Genomic DNA, 20720 nt, shown 5'->3' on the forward strand with positions numbered 1-20720 from the left:
TGTGTGTGTGTGACAGTGGTAGGTCGGAGAGGGAGGGAGGCATTCAGGATACAGACTAGGGAGTGTGTCCTGCAGTTTGAACAATCACACCCAAGCTTCCACTTTATTCAATCAGCCACCAGCTATTTCCCCCCTTTAACCTTTCACTTCCCTTTGCTTCCTCTCTCTTCTTCTGTTTTAGCACTTTTGTACACTCTCTTTTCCTTTTCAATCTTCACATCAGTGTTTTCCTTTTCTGTTTTTTCCGACCTACCTACCTTCCTACCTTAATTTCCCTGCCTGTTATTATCTAACTACAGACACTGTAGCTGTTACTGCAACCAAGAACCTATTTTTATGTGCCTCTACCTTTTTTTTTTTTATGTTTTTTTAATTACAAAATGATCAGTATTTTGTCATGTCATACTCCAATCATCCAGCAGATGTCCTCTGATATTTTCTCAAAGCCCTTAATCACCTGTTTCATATTCCCTGTCCCCTCACCTGTTCCTCATTATACCCATTTTATCCCCATTTTGTTCGGATAACAACCTTTTTTTCCTGGTAACTGCGCAGATTGTTTCACATTTTACACTGTAGTCATGCCTGGCTATGTGCTTTTCTGCATTTAAGCCTTCCTCATCAGGATTTGAACGACTGTATGCTACTGAATCCAGATAAACTTCCCTCTGCCCCTTAAAAGAACTCCTGTTGTGTTGTGCGTATTTCAAAAGATGTCTGAAATTCTTTGTTTGGCTTGTTTGCACCAAGTTGAGCTCTCCGAGTTTGGTAGTTTTGAGTTCCTGACTTGTAGTATGTAATTTCCAACATAAGACAGACACACATACGTACACATACACACACACACACACACTGATGTAGTTGTTTGCGGATAAATGGTACTGCATTTATCAGTTATGGCCCACTTATGGAGGTACAGTTAATCTTAAAGCCATTAACTTCATTAAGACATGGTTACATAATTTCTCAGACATGAAAAAAAAATCAGTTACATAAACATGAGTACTGACATACTTGGCTTCAAGAAAATAGTTACATAGTTGTAATAACATTGCAGAGTATAAGTGGCAACACACAGTGTTGTAGTTTTGTCAGAGCTGTTAATTTCTGATATTTCCAGGGAGGAAAACTCACACAGAGACAGAATATGCCGCGAGTGGCAATTCTTCAACAGTATAAGACCAAATATCCAGCTACAGTGATTATTAAGCCCTTGTAAATGTTGTTGTCTCTTCCTCGCTGTCTCTGTTTGTGCTGTGACATCTCCCCCATGTGTTGATGTTTGGCACTTACCAACACAAAAGACAGCTCTTCTCTCTGAGAGGGCTGAGGGGAGGATCGGAGGGTGGAGCTCCACCTCACTCAGCTCAGAACACAAGCACAGGTAGATTTTTTTTCTTTTTTCTTTTAGGCTGTAATCCAAAGCCCACAAAGCGTGTAGAGGCTGCATAGAAGTTGTCAGTGGTGGAAATAACATGCAGGCCCAGTGCTCTCCAATTAGGACAATGGCTGGTGTAGTCAGGCTGCCAGATGTAGCTCTCAACTGAAGTTGCAAGTTGGATGATAAAGGCCAAACAAACAATGGGGCGTTTTGTGGCTGATCTGTTTGTGCTGCTGCTGATTTCCACAGGACAAGTTTATGGAGGTAAGGTGCTGCAGAGGAGAGAAAATCTCACCTCCTCCAAACTATCAAATGTAGAATTTCTTACTCGCACTGCTATAGTGTAAGTGCAAAAAGGCTTTCACAATATAAGTGTGTGAAAAAAGTTTCATCTGTTGTTATTCATCTATATAAATTCATATTTAATATTCACACACAAGCTTTAGTTGTACTGAAGCACATTCCTAATCCAGTCTAATATTGCCTGCAGACATATGGCAGCACGTTGGTGGATACTGGATTATATTTCTGGTTGGACGCTTGCATTTGCAGGGGCATGATTACCTGACCTGATGCCTGATCTCGTCCTTGACTGTTCACTGTTTAGTTCAACAGGAAACTTTTTGTCAGCTATCAGCATTGCCTCAGATAGAGTTTCTATATTGTCCTCACACCTGTTCACCAGACTACATAAGAGACCTGCATCCATAGGTGTGTCTGTGACTGTAGGAAGATTATTAATAATCCAGTGTTCACAGCTATCATAGGGACAGATTAGATATGGATGGACAGACATGGGTTACCCTGACAGTGGACTTATAGGCTTTATGCAGAATGGCATGCTGGGCCAGTCTGCTGACTGCGTACCTTTCTTTTGAACCAGTCTGTTAACACCTAATAATTTCCTTGATAATCATCTTTACTTTTTGCAGGCGATGCATTTCAACAAATGAGAGTTAAATGCAGTAAAATAATAAATGAAAACTGTTTTTATGTTTGTCATTTTTCCAACATCCCTTATTCTATAGATTTGTCAAAACAGATAATCCAAAAAAATTACAAACTAAATAGGCTGATTGACCTGTTTGGTAAGAAGGGAGGACATTTATTGGCTTGAGTGTAATTATGGTGTAGAAAGCTTCATAGAATGTCTTGCAACTCAAAATGAGGCTTTGTAATAAGATACTATGACCACCTACTTTATCTCTGACTCAAACAGAGTCAAAAAATAAAGACCTGCCTCCAATAAAGACCTTCAACACTGGAGGTAATAAAAGGATTATGATTAGCTCTTTAAGCCACCAGCTGAAAACACAGGAGAGTCTTTGCCTTTAAATTGTGTGTTTGGAGATTTTGTGAGCTGGCATCAGTGGTTATGAACTCCGGATTTTAGCAACAACTTGGAAATGACTTGGAATTTAAGATGTAATCTTAATGGGCTCTGATTGATTCTTCTTCCAGAAACAAAAAACAAATGAGAACAGCTTACTTGCAAATTAAATCTGTATCTGAATCTGTAAATATGAGCACAGTAAGTGGGACAGAATAAGACATGATGATCCAGGTGTTTTTAGTACTATTGGTCAGTATTTCATATTCCTATTATTTAAATGCTTTAGTTTGTTCTCACTGCGAGTCCACACGGATGCACTGTTTCTTTTTAGAGAGCTTTCAGTGTCACCCATCCCCAGCACACCCCCACACAGACACACACACTTTGTTCAATGAATGAACATTTTGACCGTGCGCTCCAGTGCTGTGTCGTAGGTCAAATCAATCAAAAAGCTTTACCATCGTTTCATTCATCAAAACGGGTGGTAGTACACTGCCCTGAAAACTAGATGCAATCACATTGTGATAATATTTCAACGTATTGATGAAAATATACTGTGGTAGCCTGGAATGAAGGTACAACGTTATTGGTGCCATGTAATGAATGAAATGCGCAAATCAGTGTCCAACTACTGATGTCGGGATTTGATTTGTTCTTGCAGAGCAGCACAGCCATTGACAAATGTATGTACATCTAGTTCATTCTGCACCATCTGGGTCAGCTGTGAAATCTGTGCAGCATCCAAACACGTCACAATGTCCCACTCGAGAATGCATTAGTTGTCATTAATTGAATTCAGATAACAAGTGTAAAGTGCAGCATAGACACCATATCGACAAAACAGTCAATGCAGATTAATCGGATGGACTTTGTGTTAATGTGTTTGCTTCAGTAGTTGTAGATACTTTTGAATCAAATGAAGTTGAGAACGGAGATGAATGTTAATGGAATAAATTGTGCAAACACGGCTCAAATTTGCAATATGTCTCTTTGCCTCACAATAATCTGGAAGATTGATGAGGATAAAGAAGAAAGCAAAACCTTCTGAAGCTGACCTCATTTTCTCATCACCTTTTTCCATGTCGCAGTGTCCTTCTATGGAGATGGCTACATCCACCTGCGGACAGTGGAGGCTTCTGTTCAGACCTTGCTCCATGTTCGGTTTCGAACCTCCAGTCAGACAGGGCTGCTGTTTTTGGCGGCAGGAAATAGAGACTTCTTGGTGGTGGAGCTGATCTCTGGACGTCTGCAGGTAAGGTATAGCACATCTGTTAGGTCGGGGCAAAGAAATCCAGGAAGCAAGACACAGGTGCTAAATTTGACATATAATTAAATAGATTTTAAAGGACAACAATAAAGGTACTAGCCTATGCACTGACAATAGAAACACCCTTTGGATTCCACTGCTATGATTTTCAAAAGACGCTAGCGTAAAGATGCTTCATACGTTCAAAACAAGAGGAAATATTAGTCTCTTATTCTCTCATTTTAACTCCCATACATTGGCATTTATTATCCTGCAGAGAGTCTTAAAAAAAAAAAAAGACACAACGCACAGTTTGGTGTCAGATTCCTTGCAAAGAGACAGAGAAGAAAAAAAAAAACCCTTTGGCATTGGCTGCATATCAGGACAAGTTCCTTCATGACCAAGTCAAGAGAAAAGACCACGTTGGTTTAATGAAAGCTCTAACTACGAGACAAGGCCCACTGATGATACTTTTCTGTGTGGACTAATTCTTTAATCTTAAGCAACAACTCAGATGTGCACCTGGGTGATAATTACCATGTAATGTAATTAGCATGTCTACTTATTTATGTTTTGTTTTTCTTGTCCTCTCTTACAAATTATAGTTTGAGCATGGAAGCAGAAATAAGGTGGGATTTAATTTCATCCCTCCTTTCCTCACTTGTTGCCTCTTTGTCTCCTCCTTCATCCCTTAGGTCCGTCTGGACCTGGGTTCAGGGGAACGGTCACTGCGCTCAGAAAAGGGCATCCACCTGAGTGACCTGGGGTGGCACTCATTGGAGTTGACCCATGACCGGCATGATGTCAACATGACTGTGGATCGAAACTCTCACACCAGCCTCCGTATGCCAGGACCAGATCTGGAACTCAGAGTGGAGGATGGACTCTTTGTTGGCGGAGCAGCTGGCCTGGACCGTTTATACCTTGTCAACATCTCCACAGGGTTTAGAGGTTGTGTGGATGAAATTGTATTCAATGAGCATAACCTACTCTCCAGCCTAAGGCCATATTCTGGGTACAAGAGCGTCCATGAGGTTTCACTGGGCTGTAGTCCACAGTTTTCTGCTACAGAGGAAGATCCGGTCAGCTTTTTCAGCTCCAAAGCCTTTATCACACTCCCCCCATGGGAGGTGCCGCAGGAGGGAGTGTTTGAATGTGAACTTCATCCCTCTGCAAGAGAAGAAGATGGCATTATTCTTTACAGTTCTGGCAATCAGGGAGAGTTTGTTGCCATAGAGATCATAGATGGTTACCTGGTGGCGACAATAGGAAATGGAGAGGGGAATAAAATTGAGCTGCGTTCTCTAACACACGTTCACAGCAATTACACCTGGTATCCCATCCAGCTGCGCCTGCTGCCCCACAGCATCCAACTGAAGGTAGACAAGGAATTAATCAAGGCTGACTTGAGTCTGGAGCTCCAGGTCATACAGTTCAAAGGGCCTCTCTTCCTGGGAGGGCTGAACAAAGAAGCTCTAGGCGAGGCCCGGCGGGCAGGACTGTATTCTGCTTCGTCTGGAGGAGGAGGTTCCTTCAAAGGTTGCCTTGGAAAAATTAGGGTGAACACTCAAAGAACAGGCCTGCATCATGCTGCCATCACCAAGGACATCACTGTAGGCTGTAAGATGGGCCAAGCCCCCATGAGGGTCACAACCTCCAGCCCAACAGCTCCTTCTGAGGTTCATGTTGTCACCGCACAACCAATTAGCGATAATAAGAACCCTAACTTTTTAACACTGAGAACACTGGAGGTGGCAGAAGGAGGTCGGGCACCACTGGAGCCCAAACACATTAAGGTAGGACTTGTTATCTTCCACTGGCTTCTTATTTTAGTTTTCACTTATTATTTAACAGGTTTCTACAAAAGCCCTGAAAGAGTTTTTTTTCCCCACCAGGATGTTTGTGAAAACAAGCCAGTCCTTTTTTTTTTCTAAAGAAAAAAAAAAAAAGCTTATACCAAAATGCAGCTGCAAAGCTTGCAGAAAGAGAGAGAGAGGAAAAAAAAAAAAACACTTCTTCTCCCCCAAAAGCAACAATCTACATAAACATTATTGTTGCCAGGACACTTTTCAGGTGTTCACGTTTTCTTGTTTTGTTTTCTGCCACAAGAGGGAGAAAATACACCACTAACCCAATTTTAATCTGACCTCAACCCCTCATGTTTGTTTAGTTTCTCCATACCTTAAAACCAAAGTATCTATAAAGTGTCAGAGTCAGCGTTCTCCTGCCTTGAAAGCACAACCCTAACCCATCTGTACTTTACTTTAAAACAGACATTCCTTTCCCAAAAGAAGGGACAGGGCTTTCAGTCTGAGTTGCCAATGAGGTATTGGTGCGCTTCACTCTCTTGCAGCTGATATCAGAATTAACAAAACTGAACAGGACCAAATGATAATGTGTGAAAAGTGTATTTACGTAATTCGTCCTCAGGATATTTTTCTAAGTGTTTTTTCTTCCTTCGATGAAAACAAGAATTGTAAATGGTATTTGAGTGTCAGTCATTTTTCAACTTTTTTTCATCCATGTAGTATAACTCTGTTCCTGTTTGCCCTCCTTCCAGGTGAATCTGGATTTTCGAAAACTCGGCATCCATCCTTCCCAACTAATGTTCCGCATTGCAGAGCAGCCTGTTCATGGCCAGCTCAAACTGGACCTTAGACCAGACCCTGTTGGGCTGGTTGATGAAGGGCTGGAAAAAACTATTACCATAGGAACCGAGGAGGAGGACCAGACTTTCAGTATGCTTGACCTATGGCAGGGACGAGTGATGTACGTTCACAGTGGCTCAGAAGATGAGCGTGACTTCTTCATGTTTTCGGCGTTCTCCAGCAATAAAAAGGAGCTTCCTGTGTTTCTGAAGAGCAACCGTCTTCACCGTTTTGATATCAGCATCACTCCTGTTAATGATGCACCTGTGCTCAGCCTCCCAGAGGGAAACCTTTTTACCATGCTGGAGAAGTCCAAACGACAGGTAGACACAGTGAAATGGCTGCTTGGTGTGAATATTTACGTTCACTTCATAATAAGAAACATGGAAATACTGTGCTAATTCATCCACAACGTCCCCAGCTGACAACAGACGTGCTGAGAGTGTCAGACCCTGACAGCAGTCCTGTAGAGCTGGTGTTCAGCTCCCTTGGTAACCTCAACACGGACGCTGGACACCTGGAGCACCAGGATTACCCCGGCAGGTTGTTGCCAGGGCTTGTGGTCCTCTTAACGCCTATCTTTGAGATTTAATGGGAAAGTGGCTCTGTGTATTTATGTAAGAATAAGGCTAACAGGGTTCCATCTATCTTCCAGGGCCATTAACTTGTTCTCCCTACATGATCTGGAGGAGGGTAAGATCAGCTTTGTCCACACCGGGGTCTCCACCTCACGACTGCCACTTCGGGTCAGCGATGGACAGAAGGCAAGTCATGTTAGCTTTCCCTAGACGGCATGCGCAAATAAAGACTTGCCACTGTGTGTGTTATAGCAGGGAAAATGTGACAAAGCCTTAATTAGTGAAAATATGCAGTTTTTTGTTTGACTTCCATTTTTCTTATTTTTCTGCATTTGCTCAGTTTCTTCTACGTTTTTCTCACTTTTCCAACTTCACTAGCTTCATGCCCTCATCCTTTTTTTGTTTCCTTATCCCCTCTTCCTTTGACAGATAAGCAACACAGTAGTTTTGAGGATCATAGCAGTCACCCTTCAACATAAACTGGTGAATAACACAGGACTGGAAGTGAATCAAGGCGAGGCCACCATCATTACCACCAGTCATCTCGCAGTCCAAGTAAACGTGGCTGATCAGGCAGTGGAAATCCGATACGACTTGACAGAGTCACCGCGATATGGTGAGCTCCAGCGGTTGCACTCAAGTGGTGAATGGAAGCTTACGACCTCATTCTCTCAGAAACTTTTGGAGAAAGAACGGATCCGATACCTCAGCACATACCATGGCCTCCAGACTCAGAGCAATGTCACCGATGAGTTCAAATGTAAAATCAGCATTGGCTCCCTGTCTACTGAAGAGGCTATCTTCCCTATTATGGTTCGCTGGATCCACTTCAAAGTCACACGAAGCAAGATGGAACTGAATGGTGTTCAGTCTGCTGTAGTCACCCCTGAGCACCTCCATGTGGTTTCAAAAGGCATCAGACTCAATGAGAGTGACCTCTTTTTCAGGCTGCGTACTGTACCGAAGAAAGGCCAGCTATTACTTGACAACAAAGTTCTACAAAATAACTCGACCTTTAGCCAGAAGAATATTACAGACGGTTTCCTGAAGTACGAGCTGCTCAACAGGCTACAAGATGACACAAGAGACTCAGTGAGATTTCAGGTCTTTTCAACACACGGCATTTCCACAAGTTACGACTTCAGAATCATCATCAAAAGTGAGTCAACATCCTTCTCCATCGTAAACAAAGGCCTCTCCGTCGTAGAAGGAGGGAGGAGAGTCGTTACCAAAGACATCCTGTTCACTCACACGGCAAGTAATAGGGAGGTCCAGTACATTATCACGGTGAGCCCCAGACACGGGCAGATAAGAAAGATCAACCTATCCAACTCAACGTCCATTAATGACAACATCCGAATCTTCACAAATCAGGATATCATGGAAGAACGGATTATGTATGTTCACGATGACAGCGAGACCAAACAGGATTCTTTTACATTTCAAATCATGGTTTATAAACCACATAAACACACCAGCAAGACAGAGGACAGAAACCCAGTCGAACACACCTTTAATATCTCTGTAAATCTTGTCAATGATCAGAGACCCGTCAGGGTTGTTGATAAAGTTTTCCATGTGGCCCGTGAAGGCCAGAGGCTGGTGACGTTGAATGACCTTCAATACCGGGACGATGATTCAGACTTTGACGACAGTTGGTTGGTGTACACACGTCGGGGCATTCCCATGGGAGAGTTGGTGTTGGCCAGTGATCGAAGTCACAAGTTGTATGAGTTCACACAGCGGGACCTTGAACAGGTTAGCACAGTTTATCTGAAGATCCATCGTCCAGATCAGCATGCATGTTTAAAATCATTAATTGATCCCTTTTTGTGTCCCATAAGAAGAGTGATAGGTTAGATATTTTCGGAAAGTCAATCCTTAAAAGCATTTATTGTACAAAATCTCAATTTTGACCTCTACATTGTGGAAGATTTAAAATGCTTTCATTGTGGTTAAAAAAAGTGGGTTACAATGCACATTACTACAAATATTTGCTTTACTGCATTCATTTTTATTTTTATTATACATAATTAAATGTTAAGTATTTGGCTATTTAGAATTTTGTCTGATAATGAAATGCATTGTTTTTGCATTGTGACAAAGTTACTGTCCCTGTAGTAAGCTTTTCCATTTATTTGTGTAATGAAAAGGAGTTTATTGCATAGGAATGCATTTCTTTCATACTTTCATCTTACCTGTATTACTGTTTATGTATAAGAATTGATGAATAATAATACTGAATGATACTTTTTTTGTTAAATGTATTCATATTTTACCCTGTTGATGCTTTTAACTCCCTTGTCCTCGCTTTTCTTCTCTTCCCTTAGAAAAAGGTGTTGTTTGTCCACAGAGGAGTGAGTTTTGGCCGTTTTGTGCTTTTTGTGACAGACGGCAAACATTATGTTTCCACACTGCTGGAGGTGATTATAATGTCTACAGATATGATGTATCTATTCATGTTTTTCTGGTAAAGGTCCCTTAGCGTCACATGCCAGTTAGCCGTGTGACAAATTCTCAACAGTTACAGGTAAAAAAGAAAATATTTAAAATGAAATCAGGGACAAGAGAAAAACTGTTGATGGTTGATGTTATAATTATGTCTCTATTGTGCCACTGGCTGTTCCAGGTGATGGCCCAGGATCCTTACTTGCAAGTGGAGAATAACACAGGCCTCATGGTCCAGCGAGATGGAATAACCATGCTGACCTCTGCTAACCTCAGCGTGTTCAGCAACCTTGACATAAGAGACCCACAGGAAGTGACATATGAGGTCTTCCAACCGCCTAAACACGGCGTGCTCTGCTTCAATGGTGGAGATTGTGACAAGATGAAAAAAGCAGGAGCAATTTCAATATTCACCCAGTGGGATCTGGTTGCTGGGCGGCTGGAGTACCATCATGATGGCAGCCATGAATTGTCAGATGTGCTGAATGTGACAGCAAGGGCGAGGGAGAAGAGTACAGAAGGACAGCTGAACAGAGGGAGGAGGGAAGTGCATCTGGACATTGGAGTAACAATAAAAATCTACCTGGAGAGCCATCAGAGGCCGCCAACAGTCATAAATAACCGTCCAGTGGTGGTGGAGGAAGGACGTAATGTCTCCATAAGCAGGGAACATTTAGAGGCAAGTCAGCAAAAAACACGTAATCTAAAAATGACTTAAACAGGTTGAAACCGGTCGAAACTCAGTTTTTAGATCCGTTTTATTTCTCATCAGAAGTATCAATGTTGTTAATTGTAATGTTTATTTGCTTAGTTGCGTGATATTCTATAGCTTGTTGCTGTTGTCATCATTTTGTATGCAGGGTTTGTCCTTTGCATCTTTTTCAGTACATACTGACATTCTGAGTCATCCCTAAACCTGACACTGTTTCCAAAATATTTGCAAATGTGTATTCATGTCTTCTTCACCGCAGGTTGTCCATGAAGACAGTCAACCAGCAGAGATCGTCTTTACTGTTCAGAGTCCTCCCACGCTGGGTGTTCTTCAGAGGTTCTCCCCTTTCGGGAAGCAGCAGAACTACAATGGAGAAGAGCAGCACCTCTATCAGGTACAGCCAACTTTCCAGCTAAGTGAGGATTCATTGGAGCACTTTCATTTTGTTGATGAATGAAACAAGGTGAATTAAAGCACAGACTGCCACAATGTCAAGACACTAAAATGCTCTGAGGAAATTCTGAGAGTGCAGAGTTCCCTCGAGTGTTTTAAATGATAACTTTTCATATTAATCTCTTTCTCTCTGTCTCTTTCTCAGTTATTTCAACCTATTTAATGGGCTTTCCACTTGTTTGGTTTCTGCAGGGCATTGGAAAGCAGCAGACAGCTTCCTTTACGCAGGACGACCTGAACCAGGGATTGATCGTCTACTTTCAGCAGACCACAGGAAGCACCAACGACTCTGTTCTGTTAGAGGCTACCAATGGGGTCACAAAGGTCGGACCTATCAGGCTGGAGATTGATATCATTCCCATCCTGCTGCCGCTACAGGTACAGCACCAGTTTCTAAATCTTGGGTGAACTTAGAATAAATGCCCTTAATTGCATGAAAATAAAATAAATTGATCTATCAGCCAACCTGCCTGTCTTCTGATGCCGTTTTCTGCAGGTGTCTGACTTGACCCTTGATGAGGGGGCATCCCTGCCGTTGACCTGTGACATCATCAAGGTCGCCAATCACCACTTTGCAGACATGAACTTCCTGTATCAAGTCATCATTCCACCGCGGCATGGGCACTTGGAGCACAGCAGGATACCAGGGATGCCCATCACTGCTTTCACACACACTGAGGTTTGACAGAAATATACTTGATATGGAAACCATATACAGCACGCAGAGTGAAATGTTAGATGTTTTGCATTGAGTAGTGTTCATCTCCTTACATTTTCACAAGTGTTTCACAAATTTCAAAGGAAGGAACCTACACTATGTAGAATTCAGTATAATGGACTTTTCTTCAGATTAAACCAGAAACGCGCAGCTCTGAAACCAAAGGAGAATCAAACTTTATGTCAATCTCCTTCATCCTTTGTTTGTTTCCAGGTGGAACATGAATATATCTCTTACATCCATGACGGCAGCGACACACAGAGCGATAACTTCACCATTGTGGCCAATCAGACTGAAATCAGGAAACACAGTTTGCCCTGCACAGTCCACATCAGTGTCACACCGGTCAATGATGAAACTCCTGTTGTAGCCACCAACCGAGGTCTGAAGGTGGGAGGTGAAGGGAGCTCTGAACTCTCTGCAATGACAAAAAGCAAACAAGCAAACAAACCAAATATATATGTGAAATATGTCTCCGTTTAATGGCCAAATGTAATGTCCTTTCCTCCTGCCTATCTTGTTTTTGTCAGATGTGGGCTGGTTCAGTGACAGAAATCAGTACAGGTGATCTCAGTGCTGAGGACTCTGACTCTCCATCTGAGGCACTGGAGTTCATTGTCACGCCGCCCAGCAATGGCCACCTAGCTCTGAAGAGTGCCCCTTCCAGACACATCCTGAACTTCACACAGAATCACATTCAAAGTGGACAGCTGGTGTTTGTGCACAGTGGTGAGCAAAGCAGAAGCTGAGCACCGTGCTTACTGGCATGTTTGGTGCAGAACTGTCATTTTTATGAACCTCTGTGATATAAAAAAAAAAAGAAGAAGAAAAGCCCAGAATAATTAAAAGAAAAATTTAAGGTTGACTTGACCTTTTCTGTTTTCGGATAGGTGCGTTGTCGGGTGGCTTTCACTTCCAGGTGAACGACGGCGTCAACTTTGCCCCACGTCAAATCTTTAGCACAACTGCCCACTCTTTGGTCCTCACTCTGCAGAAAAACCACCCACTGGAGGTTTATCCAGGTACAGCAGCTCACTCAGCCACAATAAAGCATCCTCTTTAAAGTCCTGCAGCATTATAATGGTAGTCAGTGGAACAAATGTCTTATTTTTTGCTGAAACTCAGTTTAAAACTGCATAAAGCTGAAGTTTAGTAAATCATTTGTGAAGGATGTCATGTTGTAAAATGCTTCTTAGGATTTCATTCATTTCACTACCCTCTCGGTCCCAATTATTCAGGGAAAGTCACTCCCTCCTCTTGCTGTGTCTTTGCTTTCTTTACAGGCTCTGTGACACCGATCTCTGAGCAGGAGCTTCAGGTGGTCACCAACGATGTCAGCGATATCAGAAGAAACCACTCTGTGTTGTTTACAGTGAGCGCTCCTCCTAAACTTGGTCGCCTGGTTCGGCGTATGCCTGACAACTCTACACAAATCATTTCTGCATTCACTCAAAACATGGTAGGAGGCTCATATACAGTGTACATATGCACACAATGCAACATGAGGTGGTACTTTTGTCTATCTAGTCAACAAAGGCTCAGATTCCTTCATGTCATTGTCTCTCAGGTGAATGATGGAGTTATCCTGTACGATCAGAACAAGCCAGAGTCAGTGGGATGGTCTGCTGCGGATTATTTCTCTTTCACTGTTTCCTCCCCTCCTGCTTTCCTTCACCCACACACCTTTAGCATCTTAATTTCCTACCAGGCCAACGAACATCATGACAACCCTCAACACAAGACCAGACTACTCAACAATGCAGGTACTTTTACACTCAATCTAAAATGGGACATATGGTGCAAGTACGTGATATTTTGATTTATTTGTGGTTTTCCTTAGTTTTGGTGACAGTGGGTCTTGATGTCCTATTAACATTGACGATACATTTTTTGAAAAGGTTTCAACAGATGCCTTGAGATGCAAGAGAGAAACATTTGACGATCTGTTTTCAAAGGCTGATGAAAATTATTTTATCTTTTCTTACTTTCATTACTTAAGAACATGTATTAGGAAAAAAGAAAAAAAAAGATTAGTCACTTCCTTATGTGTTTGACTGACAGAATTATGTTAACTTTTAATAATTGCAACTGTTTTGCCTTCCCAGATTGCCCTGGTGCAATCAAGTGAAATGTGGCAAGCCATGTTTACACTGAGTGTAGTTTGTATTTTATTAGGAATAATATACATATTTTCTAACAATCAGGGGCTGTGGTGGCAGAGGGAGGCAGGGTTACAATTGACGGTTCTAAACTAGACGCCTCCAATCTCCTGGGGAAAGTTCCAGAGCCCCATCGGAAAGACCATCACATCCTGTACCGTGTGCTTTCTCTGCCACGTCATGGGGCTCTGTCCATCCGAGGACATAATCTCACCAGGTGATGGCCTGATTTCTCAATATATAATTTATGTTAGCAGCATAATAGCCAATATTATATGAAAAGCAACTACAAAAGAATGATCCCTTTGGAAATGTAACTGTTTGGATAATCGATTTAAACTAATGCCTTTTATCTTTTTTATTCTTACCAGAGATCATCCAGATTTCTCCCAGATCGTCCTGAATAAATTTGGCATCATGTACATCCACGACGACTCTGAGACGACAAGAGACAGCTTCACCTTCCAAGCCAGGGTGGCTCCTCTGGCTCTCTCCTCCCCCTCTTCCCTGTCTGCCTTTTCCTCTGATTCCTCGTCCTCCTCCTTTTCCCGTCTCTATTCAGCCACGCCACCCTCCCTCTCATCACTGGATGCGGTTTCTGATCGCAGAATGGAAGACAACCTGGCAGTGACGGAGATGTTCAACATCACAGTGACACCCGTTAATGATCAGCCACCACTCATCAGGAGCAGAGCCCCGAGCATGAAGGTGGTGGTTGGAGAGAGGGTGGTGCTTGGCCCTGACTATCTGCAGGTGAGCAGGCAAAGTCATGTTGGTAGGCATTGTTACACTACAGTAATGGGAGAGTAGTAATAATAGTTTTGAAAATGAATATGTTGACTAACTAAAGCTAGATTGAAGCAGCAACAGTATTTCAGAATCTGTGCTAACTGTATATGAACATTTTCAGATAAAACAGTCTTATAAAATATAATGTCTGGGTATCTACATGTCCAGGTGGAGGATCACGACACTCCTCCAGAGGAGCTACACTACCTTGTAATCAGTAAGCCCAACAACGGCTACCTGACTCTGGGGGAGAGACCGGAGCCTGTGACCTCTTTCACCCAGTATGATGTCAACCATGGCCGTCTTCACTTTATACAGCAGGTACAGAGTGACACAGCTCAGTCTACAGGATCAAATTATTCTGCTTGAAAAGAGATCAGCAATATTGCCTTTACCGAAGGGAAACATATGGGCTTTGACAGCACAACTCAGAAAAAAAGGCATGAATATATCTTAATTTATCTTAATTTCCATCAAATCATAGATTCTTACATTTATTTTTCTTGGCGTTTAGTCATTGGAGTTCCAAGGGCATGGAAATCAATTGACAGATATAATATTAAACCATCTTGAGATATGTAAACATTCTGATATCTGTGTTTCTTCCGTCAGGGTGAGCCCTTGACAGGCGTTTTCTACTTCAATGTGACTGATGGTTATCATCGCCCGCTCTACAAACTGTTTAGCCTGGAGGTGATTAAACCCTCTATCTCCATTGTGAACAACACCGGCCTGTCACTGGTTCAAGGCAGGAGCGCTGTGGTCCTGACAACTTCCCAGCTGGCAGCTCGGACCAATGGTCGCAGCCAGGCCAACATCACCTACGCTGTCACCACACACCCACGCCATGGACGCATCGCCATCAATGACCAAGAAGTCATGACCTTCAGCCACGAGGACCTGCATTCTGGTCGAGTTGTCTATCACATGACTGATCTCAGTGAATCAGAGGACAGCTTTCAAATCTTTGTGTCGGCCTCCTCGCCCGGCATTGACTATGGAAATGTTACAGCGCAGACAGTAAAGGTAACCGTGCGGCCTCTGGTCTACCTGAGGGAGCCAGTCAGGGTGCCCAGTGGTATTGCTGTGAAACTGGGGAAAGCCATGATCGATGCCTCTGAGCTGGCCAGAATAACCCGAGCTGATCCAGTCTTTGAGGTTTTGTCTCCACCAAAACATGGAAAGCTGGTCAAGGTAAAACTGTTTTGATAAAGTTTAAAGGAGCATGCTGGTGTTGTATACCTTCATTTGAACGCAATATGGAATTATTCTGTGTATTCAGTCACACCACAGTAACATTACACTGAATCCCAGGCTGCAAAGTCAATGGTCAACTGATTTCTGCAGGTGAAAGTTTGAAATCTGACAACATCCATCGTCACCAAGTGGTACAGTAGGGGTGGAAGTGTCTCACACTGGTGATGTTATAAGGCATTTAGCCCCATTGGAGGTCACTTCCACAGTTAACCCATCAGCAGACAAGCTGATCCAGGTTTGTGACTTAACCCTCGTATTATCCTCAAATATTACTAACACATTTTACCCTTGGGGTCAATTTGACCCCAGGTATATTTGCCTCCAGAAAATGATTTACAGAAAATTGTTGACCAAGTTTTTGTGTCAGGCACTTTGTTTATTTGTTGAATACATAAATAACCCCTTGATAATGAAACCTATCAGTGAGTTTACCTGCCCTCTAGCGCCACCATCAGGCAAAACTTTTAAATTAGAATTAATTTATCTTGAAAACTTTTCATACAAATCTTCTCAAATTTACTGACAACATTAATGACCACAAGAGTATGAATCCTATTGGTTTTGGTGATGATATGACCTTCCCTGTAGCGCCACCATCAGGTCAAACTTTCAGTTTTAGAGTTAGTGTATCTTGAAAATCTTTCATCCAAATCTTTTCTAATTTGGGGTGCACATTCATGACTCTCACAGAATGAACCATATTGACTGATGTTGATAAGCATAAGATGACAAGGGGCCAACGGGCAGTCATGCGTCGACAGCTGTATGTGGCTGTGACCTTGTCCAGGTTGTCCACCCCTCCCTTTGTCTCATTGTAGTCCAGCACCATTTGTGGTTTTTTGTCTTCTCTGCTGCTCAGGGCATCATCTTTGTGCATGGTGCTAAGCAGCAGGACATTTTTCCCTTTCTTGGGGCAATATGAGACCACAGTTGCTTTATCAGTGAAGGCAAACACTGAAGATGTTACCTTCCTGTTCTTGACAGCAAGAAGTTCAGAGGGAAGCTCTGGTTTATTTTTTCTCACTGTCCCCAACATCGTTACCTTCCTTTTCAGCAGTTCCTCACCCAGGGCATAAGATGTGAAAAAATTATCACATGTAATATTATGCCCATGCAGTCCTTCAGCCATATCAAGCACAACCCTTGTGCCCTGATTTTTTTCCGGTGCTTCGCCAGGAGATTTGCCTGTGTAAACCTGCATATTCCATGCAAAGCTGGACTGTGCATCACATGCTGCCCATATTTTGATGCCATATTTGGCAGGTTTGCTTGGCATATATTGTCGGAATGGACAGCGCCCACGAAACGCAACCAAGCACTCATCGACAGTCACGTGGGGGCCTGGATTGTAAAGCAGGGGTAAACGCTGCACCCACTTGTCCCACACATCCCTTATTGCCGCAAGTTTGTCACGTTCGCGTCGGCCGTGCCTTGTTTGTTTGTCATCAAAGCGTATGACATGGGACAAAACTTGGAATGTCTTCAGAGACATGGTGGCTGGAAATATTGCCCTTCCAGTCTCAGCATTCCAAAGGCTTGCTGTTGCTTCACCTTTTGATTTATAAACTCCCGCCAAAATGAGCAAGCCAATGTAGGCTTCCAAGTCGACTACATCCAAGTCTTTCCAACTGTCCCCATACACACGCTTCCCCTCTAAATTTGTCATCCCAAGTACAATATTCTCAATCGATGGTGTTATGAAGAGCTCTAATGATGACTTGATGTCTTCAACATGGCTGATTGCATATCTGGTGGGGCCTGGAACCATTTTGATAATATTAGTAGCGCTAAGTCTACCTTGCTGTCTAAGTGGGGAAAGGGACCATATTATCTTTCCATTTTTGGAAAGGATCGTGTCTGCTGGTGGTTGAGAAGCAACAGGAGGGTCAACACTCTCATTCTCATCAGATGAGAATGCCTCAAAATCAGGGTCCTCCTCAACACAATCCTCTGTCTCAGAAACATTCTCCTCTATGTCACTTTCACTGTCAAAGAGCTGTTCCAAAACGTCATTGACAGTAAACCTTTTCCCAGAAGACATTTTCAAATGAGAGAGCGTGCAGATTGCAGTGTACACAGAGCACAAAGAAGAATGATGTGGATAGAGGGCTGCAATGCAAGCTTTTATATGTTTGCTCCTCCCTTATTTTGCATGAACTACCAATGTCCTTGCAGGAATACCCCGCCCTCCACAGAGCGGGAAAGTTCCCCCCCCCTCCACAGAGCGGGAAAGTCTCCCCCCCCAGAGCGGGAAAGTTTCCCCCCATTATGTATCAACTCAAAAGTATCAACTCTGCACCTGCAGGTGTGGGGATGTTAGGTCACACACACAGACAGACAAGTTTTACGCAGCTAAAACAGCTTGGGGTCAAATTGACCCCAGAGGAACACCGATGCGTGGAATATGCGTTCAGCACATTGAAAAAATATTATCATGATAATTTTACGCTTAATCAGTTGTCCCCATCAAATTAGGAAAAGTCATGAAATATGGAGCAAAAAAAAAAAAAGCCAACTATTGTTTTTTGAATGATAAACATTGATTGGGGTCAAATTGACCCCAAGGATAATAGGAGGGTTAAACACTCTTACAATTTAATTTTGTTTCACTCTCTCCTCTGCTGCTGGTGCGTGTGTGTGTCTGTGAGTGTAGATAACCTATGATCCCAACCGAGCGTCAGAGGTCCTGAAGTCGTTTACATTCAGAGATGTGGTTCAAGGCCGAGTCGCCATTGAGGAGACTCTCAGTGATGGCGACAACCAGCTCAGTGGTAACAAATCAGCACACACAAAGGCTCGAGGTCACACCCCCGCCCAACCCCTCAACGACTCTTTCATCTTCCTGGTGAGGGCTGGACAGGTCCAGCCAGCAAAGGCTGAGCTTCACTTCACCATCTTACCCCACCACCAGATGCATCATAGTCTCAGTGCTGGAAAAAAAGCCAGTGGTGCAACCCGTCTGCCGGCACATAACAGGACAACTGCTGGGGGAGGAAAAGGAGGCGGACGAGGCGGATCCATGACACAAAACAGGGTCGAAGAGATTTTGCATCCCCACATCTTGCCAAATAAAAACCACAACAGGACACAGTCCAGGGTCAGGCCTCACAACCGCTGGGGGAACCACACGCGCGATGGGAACCATGGAGGAAGATCAGGTGGAGGTGCAGAGGGGGCTGGAGGAGCTCACAACCACGCTTCACAACCCCACACTCCTACCGTAGATAAAAACGGTCCGGCACACCCTCCTGACACGCACCCGGTTCACGTGGAGGTCCTTCCACGTCCCGCTTCGGACCCCCTCCTCATTATCCTTCCGCTGCTGGCCTGTTTGCTCCTCATCATCATTCTCATGATTTTAATTCTGGTATTCCGCCACCGCAAGGAGAAGGCTCGCCTGCGGCTCATCCAGGAGCTCGCTGCGGTGCCGTTACCCACTGAGGGCAGCCCTTACCTTGGCCGGCCAGAGCGGAGCGTGGCAATGCCATCTGTGGTAGTCACCCCCCTTGAGCCTGCAAGCTGCCCTACCTCCCCTCGCATACCCCAGAGTCCCAGGAGGAGGAGTCTGGCTCCTGGGATGACCTTCTGGGGGCCATTTGAAGCTGATGGAGCAGGTGGCAATGAGAACATTACAGGCCTTAATAATAATGAAGGAGATAATGTAACATGTGGTAATGCGCTGCTTGCTGTTACTGCAGGATTCAAGACTTCTGTGGAATCTAGATCCCCGACTACAACTCTTAAACACAACCACTACTGGGTTTGATGGAAGTCATTCAAAGAAAAAATGTGCCTTAGAGGTGTTTTTTTAGCGTCAAGGCTGTAAATGGCTCATGTCTACTCTCTGTGAGGTACATCTGCTGTGCACTTTGCATAAAAGACAGCAAAAATGTGCACATTTGTAGAAGCAATTAAGTTAAGTCATTCCCCTGACCCAACTCCAACCGAGCACATCTTTGAAGAGTTTCATCTGTAAGACGTTAGCCAGATATGTAGGAGGTGAAATGTTACAGGCTTCTGTTCATTTCAAGGTTTTCAGACTCTGCAGACTCTTCAGAATTTACTGTAATGGAATAAAATATGACCACCATTAGCTCCTTCATACAGAAATACATTTTTTAACTTTAGCCTTGTAGTGATTTGTCAAAACACTAGTTCTAACTGGTGATGAACATAGTATAATAAAGAAGTAAAATATAGACTGAGGTTTACCGCAGTTACTGTAAATTGATGTAGCTGAGTTAGATCAAATGTGAACTAATAGCATAGCTGTTAAATGTCTCAACCGACAAATTGTTAAACAGTGATGTGGTACTTCTTCAGAACCTTGTATGTCAGCTGGTAGACGTTAGCTGTTTGTTAATGCCATGTTTGTTAAAGCTTCATTAAGCTTCAAAGACCAAACCGTTTTTATAATATTTCATTTGCCAGTGTCATTCAGTATTCTGCACTTTTCCATTTTCTTTGTCTAATTTCGTTACAGCTCATGGCTGCGGGCTGATGTAATGTAAAGCTGTAGGTAGCCTTCTCAGTTCTGGATTGACTCTTTGAACCCTTTTTATGCCTTGCACTGTGAAAATTTTATTTTTAATAAAAGATATTTCTTAAAGGCTTGTGTATCTTCAGCTTTAACACATAAACGCATGGCCCAGCCAGCTGAGCCATGCAACAAACAAAGAGGAGAGAAGAAAGAGGGACGTTGATATAATGCAGGCCCTGTGGCTGCAGTAACCTGACCTGCAGTCTGTGGACTCTGGTGTCAGATATCAGGGATTGAACTGCTGCCGCCTCTGCAGGAAAAAACAAGTGATAACATGCTTGTCTATAGAAAACTGTGCTGGTGACACAATGCCAATCCTTTTTAGAGTATTTTCGACCCACTGAACGAAGAAGTCTATGAAATGAACTGACATTTTCCTGTAAATAACAAAAATTAAGCTCTTTTAGATTGCAGACTATTATGATACTAGAACTCAAACTTAATGTTATTGCACGAGG

General features: G+C 43.1%; 1 protein-coding gene across 1 annotated transcript; it reads left to right on the forward strand.

Moving 5' to 3' along the window:
• The first annotated feature begins 1425 nt into the window (after nucleotides 1-1425).
• On the forward strand, nucleotides 1426-20292 carry LOC115052454 (chondroitin sulfate proteoglycan 4-like). Its single transcript, XM_029516561.1, has 22 exons — nucleotides 1426-1645; nucleotides 3803-3966; nucleotides 4656-5756; nucleotides 6521-6931; nucleotides 7030-7151; nucleotides 7264-7372; nucleotides 7616-8944; nucleotides 9517-9609; nucleotides 9816-10313; nucleotides 10606-10740; nucleotides 10992-11177; nucleotides 11296-11478; nucleotides 11731-11907; nucleotides 12048-12246; nucleotides 12408-12539; nucleotides 12801-12976; nucleotides 13085-13280; nucleotides 13722-13893; nucleotides 14048-14429; nucleotides 14634-14786; nucleotides 15078-15659; nucleotides 18376-20292. The coding sequence occupies exons 1-22, from the start codon at nucleotides 1561-1563 to the stop codon at nucleotides 19486-19488; spliced, it is 7698 nt and encodes a 2565-aa protein (XP_029372421.1). The 5' UTR covers nucleotides 1426-1560; the 3' UTR covers nucleotides 19489-20292.
• Nucleotides 20293-20720: the final 428 nt, after the last annotated feature.

The sequence above is a fragment of the Echeneis naucrates genome, chromosome 12 (genome assembly GCF_900963305.1).
Source record: "Echeneis naucrates chromosome 12, fEcheNa1.1, whole genome shotgun sequence".
NCBI classification, from domain to species: Eukaryota; Metazoa; Chordata; class Actinopteri; order Carangiformes; family Echeneidae; genus Echeneis; species Echeneis naucrates.

What these genes read in the sequence shown, in the direction of transcription:
- LOC115052454 (XM_029516561.1), top strand. Translation starts at nt 1,561, where the DNA reads ATGATAAAGGCCAAACAAACAATGGGGCGTTTTGTGGCTGATCTGTTT. An exon ending in CAGACTACTCAACAATGCAG is followed by an intron (nt 13,281 to 13,721) that starts GTACTTTTACAC and finishes TCTAACAATCAG; the next exon opens with GGGCTGTGGTGGCAGAGGGA. An exon ending in CGAGGACATAATCTCACCAG is followed by an intron (nt 13,894 to 14,047) that starts GTGATGGCCTGA and finishes TATTCTTACCAG; the next exon opens with AGATCATCCAGATTTCTCCC.